Consider the following 18472-nt stretch of genomic DNA (forward strand, 5'->3'; position numbering starts at 1 on the left):
AATTCCCTCCTCCTGATCACCCGGGTGTACTACAAATATCTCACTCTTGCCCAGATTTAACTTATAGCCCGAGAAGCTCCCACACTCAGCCAGCAGCTCCATAACCCCCGGCATTCCCCCCTCTGGGTCCGCCACATACAACAGCAGGTCATCAGCGATACCCTATGTTCTTTCCCACCCCGTACCAGGCCCCTCCACCTCCCCGACTCCCTCAGCGCCAAAGCCAAAGGTTCTATCGCCAGTGCAAAAAGCAAAGGGGACAGGGGGCACCCCTGCCTGGTCCCACGGTAGAGCCTGAAGTACTCTGATCTCCTTCCATTGGTAACTACACACGCCATCGGGGCCTCGTAGAGCAACCTCACCCATTTGATGAACCCCTCCCCGAATCCGAACCGCTCCAGCACCTCCCACAGGTACCCCCACTCATCTCTATCAAACGCCTTCTCTGCATCCAGCGCCACCACTATCTCCACCTCCCCCTCCACCGCCGGCATCATAATAACATTTAACAATCTCCGCACATTCGTGTTAAGCTGTCTTCCCTTGACAAATCCTGTCTGATCCTCGTGTATCACGCCTGGCACACAGTCCTCTGGCTCTAACCTTCTTGACCAGCCTCCCATGCGAGACCTTGTCAAAAGCCTTACTGAAGGCCAAGTAGATAACATCAACTGCACTACTTTCATCTACACACCTAGTCACTGCCACAAAAAAACCCATCAAATTTGTAAAGACTTGATCTCCTTTTGACAAAGCCATGCTGACTACCCTTTATTAACCCTTGCCTCCCCAAGTGGAGATTAATGCTGCTCTTTAGAATTCTTTCCAATAGTTTCTCATTGAAGTTAGACTCACTGGCCTGTAATTTGCTGGTTCTTCCCCACTTCCCTTCTTGAATAATGGTATCACGTTAGCTGCCCTCCAGTCCTCTGGTATCTCTCTTTTGGCCAGAGATGATTTGAAAAATGTCAAAGCCTCTGCAATTTCTCCCCCCCCCCCCCCCACCCCCCAAAGCACACACAGCAGCCTGGGTTACATCTCATCTGGGCCATGAGATTTATTCACTTTTAAGCTTGTTAATACAGTTAATACCTCCTCCCTCTCAATGTCTTCTCCATAGTGAACACAGCTGCAAAGTACTCATATTAAACCTCCCCTATGTCCTCCAGCTCCACACACAGATTGCCACATTGGTCCCTAATCAGCCCTACTCTTTCCCTGGTCATCCTTTTGCCTTTAATATACTTATAAAGCACCTTTGGATTATATTTATTTTTATCTGCCAGTGTTTTTTCTTTCCCCCTTCCCCATTGTCCTAATTTTTTTTAAGTAACCCCCTGAACTCTCTATACTCCTCTAGGGCTTCCGCAGTTTTGAACCCTCAGTATCTGCCATAAACCTCCCTTTTTCTTTCTCCAACTCTGGATATCTCTCGACTTGTTGGTCCCACCTTTTTACGGGAATATGTTGGCACTGTGCTCTCTCTAATACCTTTTTAAATGAATCTCACTGCTCTGATGTAGATTTCCCAAGTAGCTGTTCCCGGTCAACTTCGCCAGATCCTGTCTTATCCAAATAAAACTGGTGTTCCCCCAATGCAGAACCTTTAATTCTGGTCCATCTTTATCCCTTTCCAAAACTAACTTAAGTCCTATTGAGTTACGGTAACTGTGACCAAAATGCTCACCCACTGAAACTTCTACCATTTGCCCAGTTTCATTGCCTAAAACCATGTCCAGCACCGCGCGCAACCCCCCCCTTTCTGATGTCGGACTTTATGCCTACTGGCATAAAAAGCTCTCCTGGATGCATTTTAAGAATTCCACCTCCTACAAGTCTTTCACACTTTGGCTATCCCTGTTAATATTGGAGAAGCTGAAATCCCCTACTATTAATACCCTATTATTCTAACATTTCTCAGAGACTTGCCTCCATATCTGCTGTTGTATCTCTCCGTGACTGTTTGAGGACCTATATTACACTCCCAGCAAGCAATGTGATTGCCAATTTTTTGTTTTCCAAGTTCTACCCATACAGCCTCATTTGAGGAACCTTATAAAATATAATCCCTCCTACTGCAGTAATCGACTCCTAGATCAATATTGCAACACCACCTCCTGTTTTACACCCTCCCCCACCTTGCCTGAATATTCTGTACCCGGAATATTGAGCTCCCAGATCCTGCCTTACCCTGAACCAGGTCTCCCTGATAGCAATATTATATTCCCAAGTGTTAATGAACACTCTCAACTCATCTGTCTGACACGCAAGACTTCTTGCATTAAAATAAATGCCATCCAGCCTTGCCATACTACTCCCGAGTGCTTTAACTGATCTATAATCTCTTTGCCTTCCAGACTGACTTGGCTGGGCCAGACTGACACTCAAATGGAGTGCTGACAAAATGCCAATTTGCTGTAAGTGCCACCTTTCAGAAGAGAGGGGCTGCACGGTGGTTAGCACTGCTGCCTCACAGCGCCAGGGACCCGGGTTTGATTCCGACCTCGGTGACAGTTTGGAGTTAGTACTTTCTCCCAGTGGCTGCGTGGGTTTCCTCCAGATGCTCCGGTTTCCTCCCACACTCCAAAGATGTGCAGGTTATGTGGATTGGCTGTGCTAAATTGCCCCTGGGTGAGATGACAGGTATTGGGCCTCTGTAGCCTCGGAGGGTCGGTGCAGACTTGATGGGCCGAATTGCCTCCATTGTAGGATTGTATGATTCTATGTTAAACCAATTGTCTCGATCGGTCCTCTCAGGTAGATGCAAAATATCCAAACGGAACTATTTCAAAGAAGAAACGGGAATATGTCCCCAGAGTGCTGATGGACATTTATCCTTTAATCGTCACAGAAAACAGATTATCTGATCATTATAGCAATACTGTTTGAGGGGACTCGCTGTGTACAAATTGCCATTTTCTACATTACTACATTCAAGAAGCACAACATCATCCAGGACAAAGCCACCTGCCTGATTGGCTGTTCAATCACCACATTAAACATCAACGTCCTCCACTATCAGCACACAGTTGCAGTAGTATACCATCCACAAGATGTACTACAAGCAACTCGCCAAGCCTCCATCAACAATCTGCTCCCAATCTGCATGGGTACAGCATGACCTGTAGGTTCTCCTCCAAACAGACCAACCTGACTTGAAACTATATTACTTTTCTTTCAGTTTTCGTTAATAAAAGTCTTTGAACCGCCTTCCTAAAGACCACTGTGGTTTAAGAAGGCAGTTCATCTTCAAGGACAACTGGAGATGGAAAACAAATGCTAGCCTTGTTAGTGACACTTACATTCAATATACAAATTGAAAAAAATACCAGTGGTAACACTTCAAAAAGTGTTGGCTGAAGTGTTTTAGGCTGTACAGTGGTCATGAAAGGTGCTTCATAAATGCAAGTCCTTTCTCAAAAGAGGCATGTTCTAAACCTTCAATTGACACATTCAACTACAATAATTTGAGTCAAAAATGGAATCACTGCATTAATGATGTGACATTTGTAGCCCACGCAGATGCAAATATCCATAGGCAAAACAGAGCATAAATTTGAACCACTTTACTCAGTGAATAATCACCAGAGCTCAACCATTCATTCTAACTGCAATAAATAACATTAGACACATGATGGCACTATGCACATTCTTGGGAGAAGTGGTAACGGTTAATTCTCCTATACTTATCAGAGTTACAAAAATTTCCCTTGCTACCACTCCTATTTTCACCTTGTACTGTGCATTTAGCTCCCTGAGCCCACTCTGCTTACCAGTCTCTTCTGTTTGAGAGCAGCATTGCCACAGCTGGTGAGCGTCTCCTCTCTCACCCCATCCAGGGCAGTCATGCTCTCTATAACTGCTTAGTTTCCCTCACTAAAGTGCCACTTCACTGGTTTTGCTGTTCTGCTGCTTTGTCACTTGCAATTGGCACTCTTGAGAGGCCCAAAGTAAGCAGGAAGGAAAAACAAATTCCTCTACACTATAGAACATCTCTGTGGATCAGCACCTTGACATGGAGGAGGTTTGTGTGCTTCAACAATCCTTGAGCAATTCCACCTTGCGCCTGGTAGCAAGACGAGGGAGGAAGTGTCAGACAAGTGCAGCTCAAAAAGAACAAAATGGCTGAACGAGCAAAGGAAGACTGAAAAGGTAGAAGGAGATTGAAACAGCAAAGGTGTCCTGGTCATGATGGTTTGATACATCATCGAATTCTGATCACCAACCCGTCAAGATAATGTTGATAATAATGACACCCCAAGATCCACACATTAAACAAAGTCATCTGCAGACTTCTACCAGTGTAATACTCACAATACTGGGCAAATAACATCCTTCAATCAAGGGACAGGCAACAACAAATCTTCAAGAACAACAGAAGACCTTCAAACTCTGCTCCACCACACAAGAAAAATCATACTTACATGTAACTAAAATCCATTTACCTAACTTTTCCCTAAATTCCTCATGCATATAGCAAAAACATACTGACAAAAGGAAAATGCTGCAAATGCTTGAAACCAAAAATAAAAAGTATTTCTGGAAATATTCACAGGTGGCATCTGTGGAGCGGTTCAGCTCCTCGGCCTTATTCCTCACAGCCTCAGAAATTTGACCCAACGTCCGCAGCCCTTTTGTGGTGTTGGGAATGGGAGCAAGATCTCGAATAACGACGAGTCCGAATACAGGAGGGAGATAGAGAACCTTGTGGAGTGGTGTAACGACAACAATCTCTCCCTCAATGCCAGCAAAACTAAAGAGCTGGTCATCGACTTCAGGAAGCAAAGTACTGTACACACACCCCCTGTCAGCATCAACGGGGCTGAGGTGGAGATGGTTAGCAGTTTCAAATTCCTAGGGGTGCACATCACCAAAAATCTGTCCTGGTCCACTCACGTCGACGCTATCACCAAGAAAGCACAACAGCGCCTATACTTCCTCAGGAAACTAAGGAAATTCGGCATGTCCACATTAACCCTTACCAACTTTTACAGATGCACTATAGAAAGCATCCTATCGGGCTGCATCACAGCCTGGTATGGCAACTGCTCGGCCCAGGACCGCAAGGAACTTCAGAGAGTCGTGAATACCGCCCAGTCCATCACACGAACCTGCCTCCCATCCATGGACTCCATCTACACCTCCCGCTGCCGGGGGAAAGTGGGCAGCATAATCAAGGATCCCTCCCACCCGGCTTACTCACTTTTCCAACTTCTTCCATCGGGCAGGAGATACAGAAGTCTGAGAACACGCACGAACAGACTCAAAAACAGCTTCTTCCCCACTGTCACCAGACTCCTAAATGACCCTCTTATTGACTGACCTCATTAACACTACACCCTGTACGCTTCAACCGATGCCAATGCTTATGTAGTTACATTGTATATCTTGTGTTGCCCTATTATGTATTCTCATGTATTTTCTTGAATTTTGCTTAATTCCCTTTTCTTCCATGTACTGAATGATCTGTTGAGCTGCTTGCAGAAAAATACTTTTCACTGTACCTCGGTACACATGACAATAAACAAATCCAATCCAATCCAAGAGAGTCCTACATTTGCACAACGTTTTGTGCTCACTGATCAACTATCCGATAGTCTGTTATTTTAGTGAACATAGTCGAGTCCGAGACCAGTGGTAATGAGAAAGTAGTTTTATTACAATGTTATAGCATGTACAATACTCTCCAGATCCCAGCCGGGTTTAAGGTGTCAGTGTCAAAACTGCCGACCTTTATATTACAGTTTATTAGAGTATCCATGGGCTCCCTCCCCTCCGCGGTGGAGCTCGTACTAGTTGCTTCTAGCTAGTTGCTTCTATCCCATAGGTCTTGTGAGGATTATAACAGGTATTAAATACATTATTCCCAGTGAAAACACAATCAAATATTTTTTAGTGAAGCCTGAATCATTAGGTTAAAGTCCAACAGGTTTATTGAGTGCTCACCTGATGAAGGAGCTACACTCCGAAAGCTTATGATTCCAAATAAACCTGTTGGATTTTAACCTGGTGTTGTCAGACTTCTTACTGTGCCCAACCCAGTCCAACACCACCATCTCCACATCCTGAATCATCGACTGGGATTTTGCAATTTCATTAGCATTGGGCAGGATTTGCAATGGAAAAATCTTGTAAAAGGCCCAAATCATATTATACAAGTGCCGTTGCAATTGTCCCCACCAGTGACGTAACTGACCCTCAGAATAAATTTAAATCTACTTACCAGGTCTCTACCCCTGATAATTCCCGCATTACGTTATATGTCCAAATGTGAATTACGGCTAGTCTCCCATGCCTTGCACCTGACAGGAAGACCTGCTAGTGGAGCTCAGGTGACTATGTTGCACTGGGAGAGAGAGTCATGCCTGGGCAGTACCCTAGCACTGTCCCTTGGCACTGGGATCCGCCCCTTCCAATTCTTTTTTTCAAGTTGCGAGCAACATGGTGGAGAAATCCACCATTGGAGCTGGAGGCTTCAACGTTAATTTTCTCATTTGCTGTGCCACTGCAGAAAAATTTAAAAATCCCACCCATTATATAAATCCTGTTGCTAATGTGCAAGAATTCCCTATTAACTCCGCTATTATAGTTACTTTTTACAATACTCTCTAATTTATTCAGTTAAATATTGATACTCATGGATAAATTAACTTATTTATTTCTATTTCTGTGAACTGATGCTTCAAATCAAAATCACCCACGAAAAGCAAATAATAAACATGCATTTCCATATGCCCTTTCACAACCTCAAGGTGTACTGAAGCACTTGGCAACCAAAATGTAGTCAACTGTTGTATTGTAATGAAATACAGCAGTCAATTTGTAAAGCAATGGGATAAATGACCAGAAAACATGTTTTTGTGGTGTTGGTTGATGGGTAAATGTTAGCCAAATATAAGCACCTACATCGTTTGGAGTTTAGAAGAAAGAGATCATCTTAACATACATACATAGATGATTTGGAGTTGGGGACCAAGGGCAATGTGTCCAAGTTTGCGGATGACACTAAGATAAGTGGTAAAGCAAAAAGTGCAGAGGATACTGGAAGTCTGCAGAGGGATTTGGATAGGTTAAGTGAATGGGCTAGGGTCTGGCAGATGGAATACAATGTTGACAAATGTGAGGTTATCCATTTTGGTAGGAATAACAGCAAACGGGATTATTATTTAAACGATAAAATATTAAACCATGCCGCTGTTCAGAGAGACCTGGGTGTGCTCGTGCATGAGTCACAGAAGGTTGGTTTACAAGTGCAACAGGTGATTAAGAAGGCAAATGGAATTTTGTCCTTCATTGCTAGAGGGATGGAGTTTAAGACTAGGGAGGTTATGTTGCAATTGTATAAGGTGTTAGTGCGGCCACACCTGGAGTATTGTGTTCAGTTTTGGTCTCCTTACTTGAGAAAGGACGTACTGGCGCTGGAGGGTGTGCAGAGGAGATTCACTAGGTTAATCCCAGAGCTGAAGGGGTTGGATTATGAGGAGAGGTTGAGTAGACTGGGACTGTACTCGTTGGAATTTAGAAGGATGAGGGGGGATCTTATAGAAACATTTAAAATTATGAAGGGAATAGATAGGATAGATGCGGGCAGGTTGTTTCCACTGGCGGGTGACAGCAGAACTAGGGGACATAGCCTCAAAATAAGGGGAAGTAGATTTAGGACTGAGTTTAGGAGGAACTTCTTCACCCAAAGGGTTGTGAATCTATGGAATTCCTTGCCCAGTGAAGCAGTTGAGGCTCCTTCATTACATGTTTTTAAGGTAAAGATAGATAGTTTTTTGAAGAATAAAGGGATTAAGGGTTATGGTGTTCGGGCCGGAAAGTGGAGCTGAGTCCACAAAATATCAGCCATGATCTAATTGAATGGCGGAGCAGGCTCGAGGGGCCAGATGGCCTACTCCTGCTCCTAGTTCTTATATTAACAAACATCCAAGATTCTGAGGTGACTTGACAGGGCAGGTGCTGAGAGGACCATAAAGAAAATGCTGGAAAATCTCAGCAGGTCTGGCAGCATCTGTAGGGAGAGAAAAGAGCTAGCGTTTCGAGTCCAATGACTCTTTGTCAAAGGTAACCGACAAAGTGGGAAATATTTATACTGCGGAGTGAGAATGAAAGATGAGTCATACCCACTGAAACCCAGGGAAACCAGGTGCTAATAGCCACTGAAACCAAGGGGGAAGAGTACTAATGGCAGTCCCTGAGAGAACAAAAGATGTGAAAGGCCAGAGAAACTGACATCAGAGGGTAAACTCTGACAGATGTAGATGTGGGGGGAGGGGAAGGGGGAAGCAAAATGGAGAACGGGTAAGGAAGGGTGGATAAGATCGTGTGTGTGGGGGGGGGGGGGGGGTGGTTAATATATATTACGAAAGAAAGAAATGGTAAAAGACAGTTAAAATGAAATGGGATGAAAACAAATGGGTTGAGGTGGGGTGGAGCTCATCATCTGAAGTTGTTGAATTCGATGTTGAGACAGAAGGCTGTAGCGTGCCTAACCGGAAGATGAGATGTTGTTCCTCCAATTTGTGTTGTGCTTCACTGGAACATTGCAGTAGGCCAAGGACAGACATGTGGGCATGGGAGTAGAGTGTTTTGTTAAAATGGCAAGCAACAGGAAGGTCAGGATCCTGAATGCGCACAGACCGGAGATGCTCAGCAAAGCAATCACCCAGTCTGCGATTGATCTGTCTGATATAGAGGAGACCACATTGGGAGGAGTGAATGCAATATAGCAAATTGGAAGATTTCCCAAGCTCATCTTACCTACAAGACCAATCCGTGCTCGCAGACCCCATTCCCACTGAACTCAACATCCAACTGCCCTTCTTGACCCCCATCCCAGCTGAAGTGAGAAATGCTTCTTTCCCTATGGATACTGTGTACAGATCGTTAGTACACAATGAAGATCAATTGCAAACTGTTGCTTAAAATACAATCAAATAATCCAAACAAGCAAAAAGTGACCAAAAGCTATTTGAAATACAGTGGAAAATAAGCATATGAAATTGAGATCAGTACATCATCTTCAAAATCATTTATTGTCACTGCTCACTACAGTAAATGAAGGGGGTTGGCCACCTTCTTATTTTTTGGATTCTTGGACAACACATAACGAAGCAGTTCAATACTTTGCAACTAAATGAGTTGGATGAATTATCGGGCTCTGGAGAAGTTTAGAGAGTGAGGCTAAGTGGATATACCTTTCTAAGAACCAGCACGTTGGGACCCTGTGAATCTTGTGTGGAAACTGCCTGGGAAGCATACATTTCTGACGTGCAATTCTCATGATTCCAGAGGCCCTCTGCAAATGGCGACACTCTAACTGTGTGGACAGTTCCACAGAACTTACCTGAAAAATTACCAAGGAATTGTTACAGATTAAAACTTAATTTAAAATCAGGAAAACTACACAATTGACCCTCCTGACCATTCACATTGATCACTCCCCTAATCCCATCCAACCAAGCCTTCAACCCGACTACCATTCAGCTAAAGCTCCCCAACCAGACTATGCCACGACCCAAGCCAACTACCATCCTGACTATCCGAACATCCCGACCCGACTACCCACTCAATCCCCCCACCCATCTATTTATCAACATTCAAAATGAACCTTTAAACTTACTTATGGCATCTAGTGTCCTAAAAATTAACAAGCCCCATCTTTCCCCAACTCTACACCGCTCTGACATAGTTCTCTGATGGACACTGCACTGCGCAATTCTATGAATACCGCACTTGGAAGACCCCAATAGAAATGCACAGCAGCGTTGATTCAGTGAAATTTACAAACGCAGTGACAAGATTTGGCCATTGTGTTTCTAAAAAATTCACTGGAATTTCCTTTGAACTACTGAGAAACTGACACATGCATTTGTTCAAATTTTGTCCGAGAATTGCTTTCCTTCCATTATCCTGCATCTTCATTACACATAGCAATTTTACTCAATTGATACTTTTCTCTTATTTTTGTACAAAAGGTCTTTTCATTCGGGCCACACATTGCAGAATCTCAAGCTTCTTTGGGGCTGCTGGGAAAATCACTGTTAGCTTTTTGAATTAAATTTATTGCTGGTCAATAGACAGTAGACTCTATTGTGTTTCCAGAGCACAGGAAGGGACAAAATATTAAGAGGGAATGTTCTGCAGAAAGGCTGTTGTTTAGTTATGTCCAACAATGAAAAAGAAAATCTCCTAATTACCACATTATAGACCCCAAAAGAGCAATGATATGGGTGAGATTTTCCAGCCGTTCACACCAGTGGGATCTTCCAACACTGCCGACAGCGCACCCCCACCACGGGTTTCCTGGTAGCGAGCAATGCATTCAATGAGAAACCCCATTGACAATGGCGGGACCAGAAGATCACTGCCAGCCAATGGCGCGCCACCTCCCGCCATCACGAAACACGCAGTGGACTGCTCAGTAAATCCTGTCCATTGTCCCCAAACTGCAGCTATACCACATACTCATTTTGTACCATTGTTTGCATCGGTAGTGTAACAGCTACAATTCATGCACTGCTCATTAACTGACTTAGCTCACTATTCAACTACAGTTAATCAACTTTGTTGTCATGATTCATTCTACAGTACAGCCGATCACTCCACTATGCATTCTCAGACAATCTTTTCATTTTTTGATTATCTTCACAAAACATAAGCAGAGCAGACAAGGATATGATAAGGGTAAACTTTCATACATCCTTCATTACACTCCCACACAACAAAGGATAATGAACTCATGGATAAAGAACCAATTACAACATAATGACTTCAAATTAGGATTCAAAAAACAATTTATACCCAGAACAGTAGTAGACCAGTCAGTCCCTCGAGCCTGTTCCTCATTCAATTAGTTTGCAGTTGATCATCCCTCAACTCCATTTACTTATCTTTGCTCTATATCTCAATACCCTTAACTAATAAATATCTGTACAGAAAATATCAAATAACTAATATTCATACTTTTGAGTAAGTCTCTGCCCCCCGCCCCCCCTCCTCCCCTCCGGAGAAATAAAGTATATAAAAAACGGGATCTCTCGGGACAAAAATCACTTCGCATAGGAAAGAGTTTTGTAAAGTGATCATGAGTGGCTTCAGCCTTACATTATGGCTATCTCAAGAAGAGAAGACACTGTCATCAGCTCAAGCTTCATCTGTCTGTTTGTTCAGCTTGGAACCAGTAAACTGGTCTCTTCGGAGACCGTAGCCAGCCACAGAGATCCGCAATCCCTTTTTCCTCATCAATTTGTCCAATCCTGACAAATTACCGGTTATTTCGTATGTATCGTATTTAAACTGTTGCTTCCTCATAACCCAATTTAACATCATCTACGACTTCAACCGCCTTTTTGAGTCTTCTGACTCCTGGACCAAAATATGACAGACCGCACAGGTCTGCGCTTGCACTGAGATATCAAGTCTCGTACCAGCAAAACAATAATAGGGTTTTCTCTTTTAGATGCAAATGTGGACTTGATTGTTTACATGAAATGGAACACAGGAACAGCTGTCGTTCTGTGAGATTATGACTAATCTGTGATCTAACTACATAGACCTACCTTCGTCCCATATCTCTTCATACCATTGATAAACAAAACAATTTCAGTCTCAGTTTTAGACGTGAAATTGATCTAGCATCAATCGCTGTTTGCACGAGAAATTTGAAACCTCTACTACTCCGTGTACAGATGTGTTTCCTTATTTTGCTTATTATTTTTGGCTATTACCCCTAACACCGTATGTACTGAACAAAATAAATAGATTCACTCTATCTACCTATCAGTTTGCCAAAAATTTTTAAACTTTAATCAAGTTACTCAAGGATAAACCAGGCAAGTCCAATGGGCAGAGCAGACAAGGGTATGATAAGGCACATGGGAGGATTGGCAGGCGAAACTGCATTTATTTCAATGCAAATAAGACTGATGAATTCAGTGTCGATCAGCACAAGGAATTATAACATGATTGCAATCACAGAAACTCGGTTGAAAGAAGGGCGGACTGGCAGCTGAACGTCCCACGGTATAGAGGTTTCAGGCGTGATAGAGGGGGAGATAAAAGAGGATTCGGGAGAACATCACGGCAGTTGTCAGGGATGATATCTTAGTAGGTTCCTCAAATGAAGCCACATGGGTAGAACTAATTAACAGAAAGGGGGCGATCACATTGCTGGGAGCCCACAATCAAGGAGAGATGGAAGCCAGATATGTAGGAAAATCTCTGAAAATTGTAAGAAAATTAGGTAATAATAGTCAGGGATTTCAACTTCCCCAATATTAACAGGGAGGGGAAAAATTCTTAAAATGCGTCCAGGAGTAGGGCAGCACGGTGGCCTAGTGGTTAGCACAACCGCCTCACGGCGCTGAGGTCCCAGGTTCGATCCCGGCTCTGGGTCACTGTCCGTGTGGAGTTTGCACATTCTCCCCGTGTCTGCGTGGGTTTCGCCCCCACAACCCACAAATGTGCACGTTAGGTGGATTGGCCACGCTAAATTGCCCCTTAATTGGAAAAAATAATTGGGTAATCTAAATTTAAAAAAAAAAAAAAAAAAAAAATGCGTCCAGGAGAGCTTTTTATGCTAACACATAGAAAGTCCAACAAGGGAGGTGGTGATGGATGCAATTTTATGGAATGAAGTGAGGCAAGTGGATGAAGTTTCACTGGGGGAGCATTTTGAAAACAGTGACCATAACTCAGTAGAATTTAAGGTTGATAGAGAAAGGGGAAACTGAATCTCACCACTCGGTACCTGAGCATCTGGGCCACGTAGTTTGTTGGATCCCTGCCCTTGGTTCCTTCTGGCAGGCCCACTATCTTAATGCTCTGGCGTCTCAACCAGTTTTCCTGCTCCTCCGCCTTCTCCTTCAGGTTCCCCCGTGTCCCCACCAACCTCTTTCCTTCGGCCTCCAAGACTATGATTCGGTCGTTCTGGTCTGTCGAGGCTTTCTCCAGTTCCTTGATAGCGTTCCCCTAGGCCTCTAGCCTCTTTCCCATTCTGTTGAGGGCCACCGCGCTTCCGTCACTGCCACCTTGATTTCTGCCTTTACCTCCTCCTTCATATCTTCCAGTTCCCTCATGACGAACTTCTTCCATCCAGACCCTAACCCTAATCTTCTGGCAGAGGGGAGAGGGTGGGTCTTGTTTTACGGGTCGCTGGTCTCCCGCTCATGAGTGGCCAATGACCCCCCGCCTTGTGGGGGGCACAGCTAATTATGACATATCGTGCCCCATGGTCCGTAACTGCCCTCTTTGCTGTGAATGCTGTCCTCTGTTGATCAGTATGGCCACCTTCCCCAAGCCCTCGTCCCACAGCACGATCTGTAAGTCTGTCCCACCCAGCTCTTTCTTACCCACAGTCGATCCTTCTCCCTCAGGTGAGTTTCCTGGAAGAAGACTATGCCGGCTCTCAGACTTTGGACAAAGACTCGGGATCTTTTCACCGAGCTGTAAAGTGACTATTTTGATGGGGGATTTCTGTCTCTCCCTTCCTGCAGGGTCAATCATACTTACCTTGTGGATGCTGCCCTGCATTCTGGGGTTTCCCTTTGTTTGAGGGCAATCCAAGATGGCCACAGACACTGTTCTCCACAAAGGTCGGGTCCCTGCGCCGGTGTCACCATACCCACCAACTGCTGCGCTCCTGCACTCTGGGGCTTCCTGTTGTCCAAGAGCCAACCAAGATGGTGTCTTCAGTGACATGTCCCCATGTGCGATCGGTCATAACCAGCGTACTACCCATGCCTCGGCTTCTCCCCTAGGCCTGTCTGCCGCACCCCCCACACCCAGCAGCCTCTTTCCCTCCTGTTTGTCCCCCTACTTTCCCCCATCTAGTGTTTCCTTTCCCCCTCTTGCTAGTCACTCGCTCCCGATCAGAAATTGTGCCACGATCGCCCCTCCCGCTTCCCTGTGCTAACTCACCTGCTAGTGTGCCCCTTCCCCACACACACCTTTCTCCCCTCCCCCCACAAACAAGAGCGAGTTCACTGCTGGGGCAATGCCTTCCCAGCCCGTGTCTATGCACAGAACTGTCTGCTTCTGCCGGTACTTTCCTTCACATGGAAAGTCACCCAGAGTTTGGAGGGATACAGCATCCTAAACCGCACCTGGCTTTTGTATTGGGCCACCTTGGCTGCGTTGAATTCCGCCAGGCACTTGGCCAACTCTGCCCCACGGCTTGAGTGTCACTCCCACTTACAGGACCGTGTGTGTCTTGCCCATTCAGGATCTTTTCTCAGACTTGGTACCAGTGCAGTTTCACGATGATGGCCTGCAGCTGCTCCTAGCTTTGGGCTTTGGCCGGAGTGACAAGTGGGCTCTGTCCACTTCTGGGGGCTTGGGAAGCTATCGCCTCCAATCCAAGCTTGCCCAGCATCTGGGCCACGTACTCCGTGGGGCTCCTGCCCTCAGTATCCTCCGGCAGACCCGCAATGCAGAAGTTTTGAAGGCGCAACCTAAAAGCAATACTTGTTCTCAACTCCTCTGTGCAATGTTCAGGAAATTGATGAGGAGCAATATAAAATTAAAAAATGATGCAAAACATAAAAGGAGATTGTACAACATTAAAATTGGGGTGGCACGGTTGCACAGTGGTTAGCACTGCTGCCTCACAGCTCCAGGGACCTGGGTCCAATTCCGGCCTCGAGTCACTGTCTGTGTGGAGCCTGCACATTCTCCCTGTATCTGTGTGGGTTTCCTCCGTGTGCTCTGGTTTCCTCCAACGTCCAAAGATGTGCAGATTAGGGTAATTGGCCATGCTAAATTTGCCCCTTCGTGTCCAAAAGGTTAAGTAGGGTTATCGGGATATGGGGATAGAGTGGAGGCGTGGGTTTAAGTAGGGTGCTCTTTCAGTGGGTCGGTGCAGACTCGAAGGACTGGACTGGCTCCTTCTGCACTGTAAATTCTATGAAAATGGCAACAGCTGCACATAATGATCCAAACTCACACTCCAGCTCCACCTCACCTGTACACTACACTAAACAACATTGCCATTCTGTTATTAGGAAGCCATTCACTTGCAGTATTCAATCCCGAAAATGAGGAAATGATTCCCAATATTTTAAAATGTAGAATTTTACTCATTCACTCACCAAACTCATGAACCTCATTTGGACCCTTGTGAAACCTTGCAATTGCTCAGTTCCTTTCATTTTTTAATCAGTCACAGAAGATAAATGTCACTGTAAGAACAGTATTTAGTGCCCATTTTCTAATTGTTTAGATGATGGCTCTGATGAAATTTGAAATCAAGAAGTCTTTACAGACCCTTGATAGCAGTCTTCCATTACTTTGCAGATCATTGAGAGTTTACTGATTGGGCGGTTATTGGCAGGATTGAATTTATCCCACATTTTTTCGACTGAATATATCAGGGAAATTTTCCCACATTGTTGAGCAATGTTGTAGCTGTAACAAATGCGAACGGTCCCAGGGAGGCCCGACTTGCCCCGGACTGGTGGGTTCTGATCTTTTTTGAGGCAATGTCCAAAGTGGAGGGGATGAGGGTGGAGACAAGCCCAAAAGTGGCAGTCGGCGGGGTATCAGACCAGCCAGAACTCTTTATGGGGAGAGGGGCCAATGCCCTAGCCTTTGCCTCCCTAATCGCCTGCCGAAGAATCCTGCTTGGCTGGCGATCGGCGAAACCACCCAAAGCCACAGACTGGCTGGCCAACTGGAGAAAATAAAATTTGCCATGCATGGGTCAGATGAGGACTTCCAAAAGACATGGAAGCTGTTCACCAACTTGTTCCAAGACCTGTTCCAAGTTGCAACCAGTAAAGTGTGTGGGTCAGCATCAGAAAGGGTAGCCAAGGCAGACCAACAACCGTATGGGTCCCACAGCCATTGAAAGGGGAGAAATAAATAATTGTAAATATGTATAGTGATCAGTGTTTGTTTGTATGTTCGCTCAGTGATCTATGTTTGTTTATACATTCCCTTGTTGTATTTTATTCCATATTGGTCGTGTCACGTCAGTCTTTCCTTAGTTGCCTTCCCAAACACAATGTGTGGCTATCAAACCTGTAAACTAATCGTGCAAACTGAAATATGTAACATAAAAGTTGTGAAAAACAATTGAAAACATTTTTTTTTTAAGTATTGAAGCTGTACACAGGAACAGCAATTATAGGAGCGCAGCTAGTTCTGGAGCACAAGTTGTCAGCATCCATAGTCTTTGCTGTATCCAGTACACTCAACATTTGCTGGGTATTACATGGAGTGAATTGAATTTTATGTAGGAAGTACACCATGACAATTCACACTGAACCAAACGGGAGACATTTGGAAGATGCCCAAAGCCTAGTCAGGAGATACTGAGGGATCACAAGTGGAGAGGGGGTGTGGGGCTGAGGCAGAGACAGATGGACAACATACTTGCATTGTCATAGCATCTGTCACGTTTGCCACATCCTCTCAAGTGCCCTGCAGCCAATAATCTGAAGTGTAATTAATCATGGTTGTGAGGTACAAGTAACCTCAAGATAAAACTGCATATCCTGACTCAAATGACCAATACCATGCAATCAATATCTATTATAAGTTCACAAACGATACCTCACTCAAGAGATGCAATTTATTCAAATAAACTCAAGACAATTTTCACTGGAACTAGCTTCTTGAATAACAGTAGCAATACCAAATCAAACATTTTTACTCTGATTGCCAGACATAACAACAGTAACTTACATTTTCTTGAACCAGTTTATTGCACCAACTTCTTTTTTTTAATAAACATTTTATTGAGGTATTTATGGTTTTATAACAATAACAGAAGAAACAGTGTAAATACATTTATAAACATAGTGCAAAAGCCGTCTTCCTCTCTCACACCTCCCTGCACCAACTCCTTATTGACATAAATAAGGTACATGAACGAATAACATGAAAATTATAAACACCCTCATCCTATGCATATTTCTTAATCAAAGGACAGCAACATTTCTAATAGTAAAGAATTATATTCAGAATATGTATTTTCCTTTCCAAAATGACTTAGCATGGAAAAATACTTAAGCAATTCTCTTGACTAAAAGCACAGAGAGCAGAGAGCTTCAGTGTCACTTTCTTGTGTCCTCTGTTGCTCACCGCCCTGTAGCCATGAGTTCCAGCCTAAGCAGGTTTACAATAAATCTTATTTCTGATTTCTAAAATCCCATTCCAGCTTGAAGGCTAAGAAAATACTAATTCTGATGATGGAATGCGCTATAATATAATTTATAGGCTATTTTCTGCAAATTTTATTTTGATGCACTTGATTTATTCCTACCGCTTATTGTTCTGCTGCATACAAGGAAGAGATTCTAGATAACACTTCACAAATTGTATTTATCAATTTAAATTTGAAAAGCTTCACACACAAAGCATGAACTATCTGTTCTCCTCAGAAGCTGACTGAAGTATGAACATTTCCAACATTTTCTGTTTTTCTTTCATTCATCATCTGTAGTACTATGCTTTTTTTACTTCATCAAATTTTACTTTATCCGCAGACTGTACGAATTTCCTTCCATTATTTTACATCTCCAAAAACTAATTGTTAAGCTCACCTGATTTTCATCCTGTATGACCCGAAACTGCTCTTTCCAAATGGTCATCTTAGCCACTTCATCTTTCCGGAGTGCTCGCTCCTTCTTCAGCTCCGGACTCCAGAAAGTTTTGATGCTGTTCATTGATGAGCTGAGCTTACTCTCCTTCACATCAACCTCTTTGCGAAGCAGATCGTTCTCACGGAGGATCTCCTTCAACTGTGACTGCAGATCCATAATGGTATTATCCCGCGCCTGCCGCAACGAGTGTGGTACAGTAGATGCTAGGCTTACTGTTGGCAGATGATGCTCTCCAAAAACTATGGTATCACTGGCCACACCAGTTGTAGCAATGTTAGGGCTACTCCCCATGGTGGTCATCCTAACACCAAAAGGTAAACGTCCAGCAGCTCTACCCAATGTCATGGTTGCTTTCGGGGAATCTGTACCAACATGGTCATGATCACTTATGTACATGGGGACAGATGTAGCATATGCAGCATTCAATGACTGGATGTTCTCCATGGACAGGGTTTTCCCACCACCACCAGCAGTACTGGTATTAGAATTGCCCCCAGTGCTGTTTGTTCGACGATGACCCAGACGGGGTGACCGTGGCAATCTTGGTGAGCGTCCAGGACTCTGGTTACTTTGCTCTACCTTACCCACTGCGCGGGAACTTCCATGCATGGTTGAAAATAATTCAGCCAAATATGTAATTCAGAACTGAACAAAAATGAATCCTTTTTTTTGGGCTTTATGTTTGCAAATTTGTCAGGTTTCACACATTTTATACTGCATCCATGTCAGTTCATTGAAGTTTCATCTGTTCAAAAACAAAAACAAATTAATACAACATTCATACAATTTCTCAACTTTTAAACTTAAAATTAAATAAATTAAGCAAAAGAATACAGTTTCTTACACCCATTATGAGAGTATTC

General features: G+C 44.0%; 1 protein-coding gene across 9 annotated transcripts in view; it reads right to left on the reverse strand.

Moving 5' to 3' along the window:
* The window catches only part of erc1b (ELKS/RAB6-interacting/CAST family member 1b), a 1169759-nt gene that overhangs the window by 1103100 nt on the left and 48187 nt on the right, over positions 1-18472 (reverse strand). For all 9 annotated transcript variants that reach the window (XM_038780204.1, XM_038780201.1, XM_038780203.1 and 6 more), the window contains exon 2: positions 17550-18354. In XM_038780204.1, the coding sequence (XP_038636132.1) occupies positions 17550-18218 (669 nt within the window). In that variant the 5' untranslated portion in view covers positions 18219-18354. The remainder of the gene's footprint in view (positions 1-17549; positions 18355-18472) is intronic.

Source organism: Scyliorhinus canicula, chromosome 20, assembly GCF_902713615.1.
Source record: "Scyliorhinus canicula chromosome 20, sScyCan1.1, whole genome shotgun sequence".
Classification (NCBI taxonomy): domain Eukaryota; kingdom Metazoa; phylum Chordata; class Chondrichthyes; order Carcharhiniformes; family Scyliorhinidae; genus Scyliorhinus; species Scyliorhinus canicula.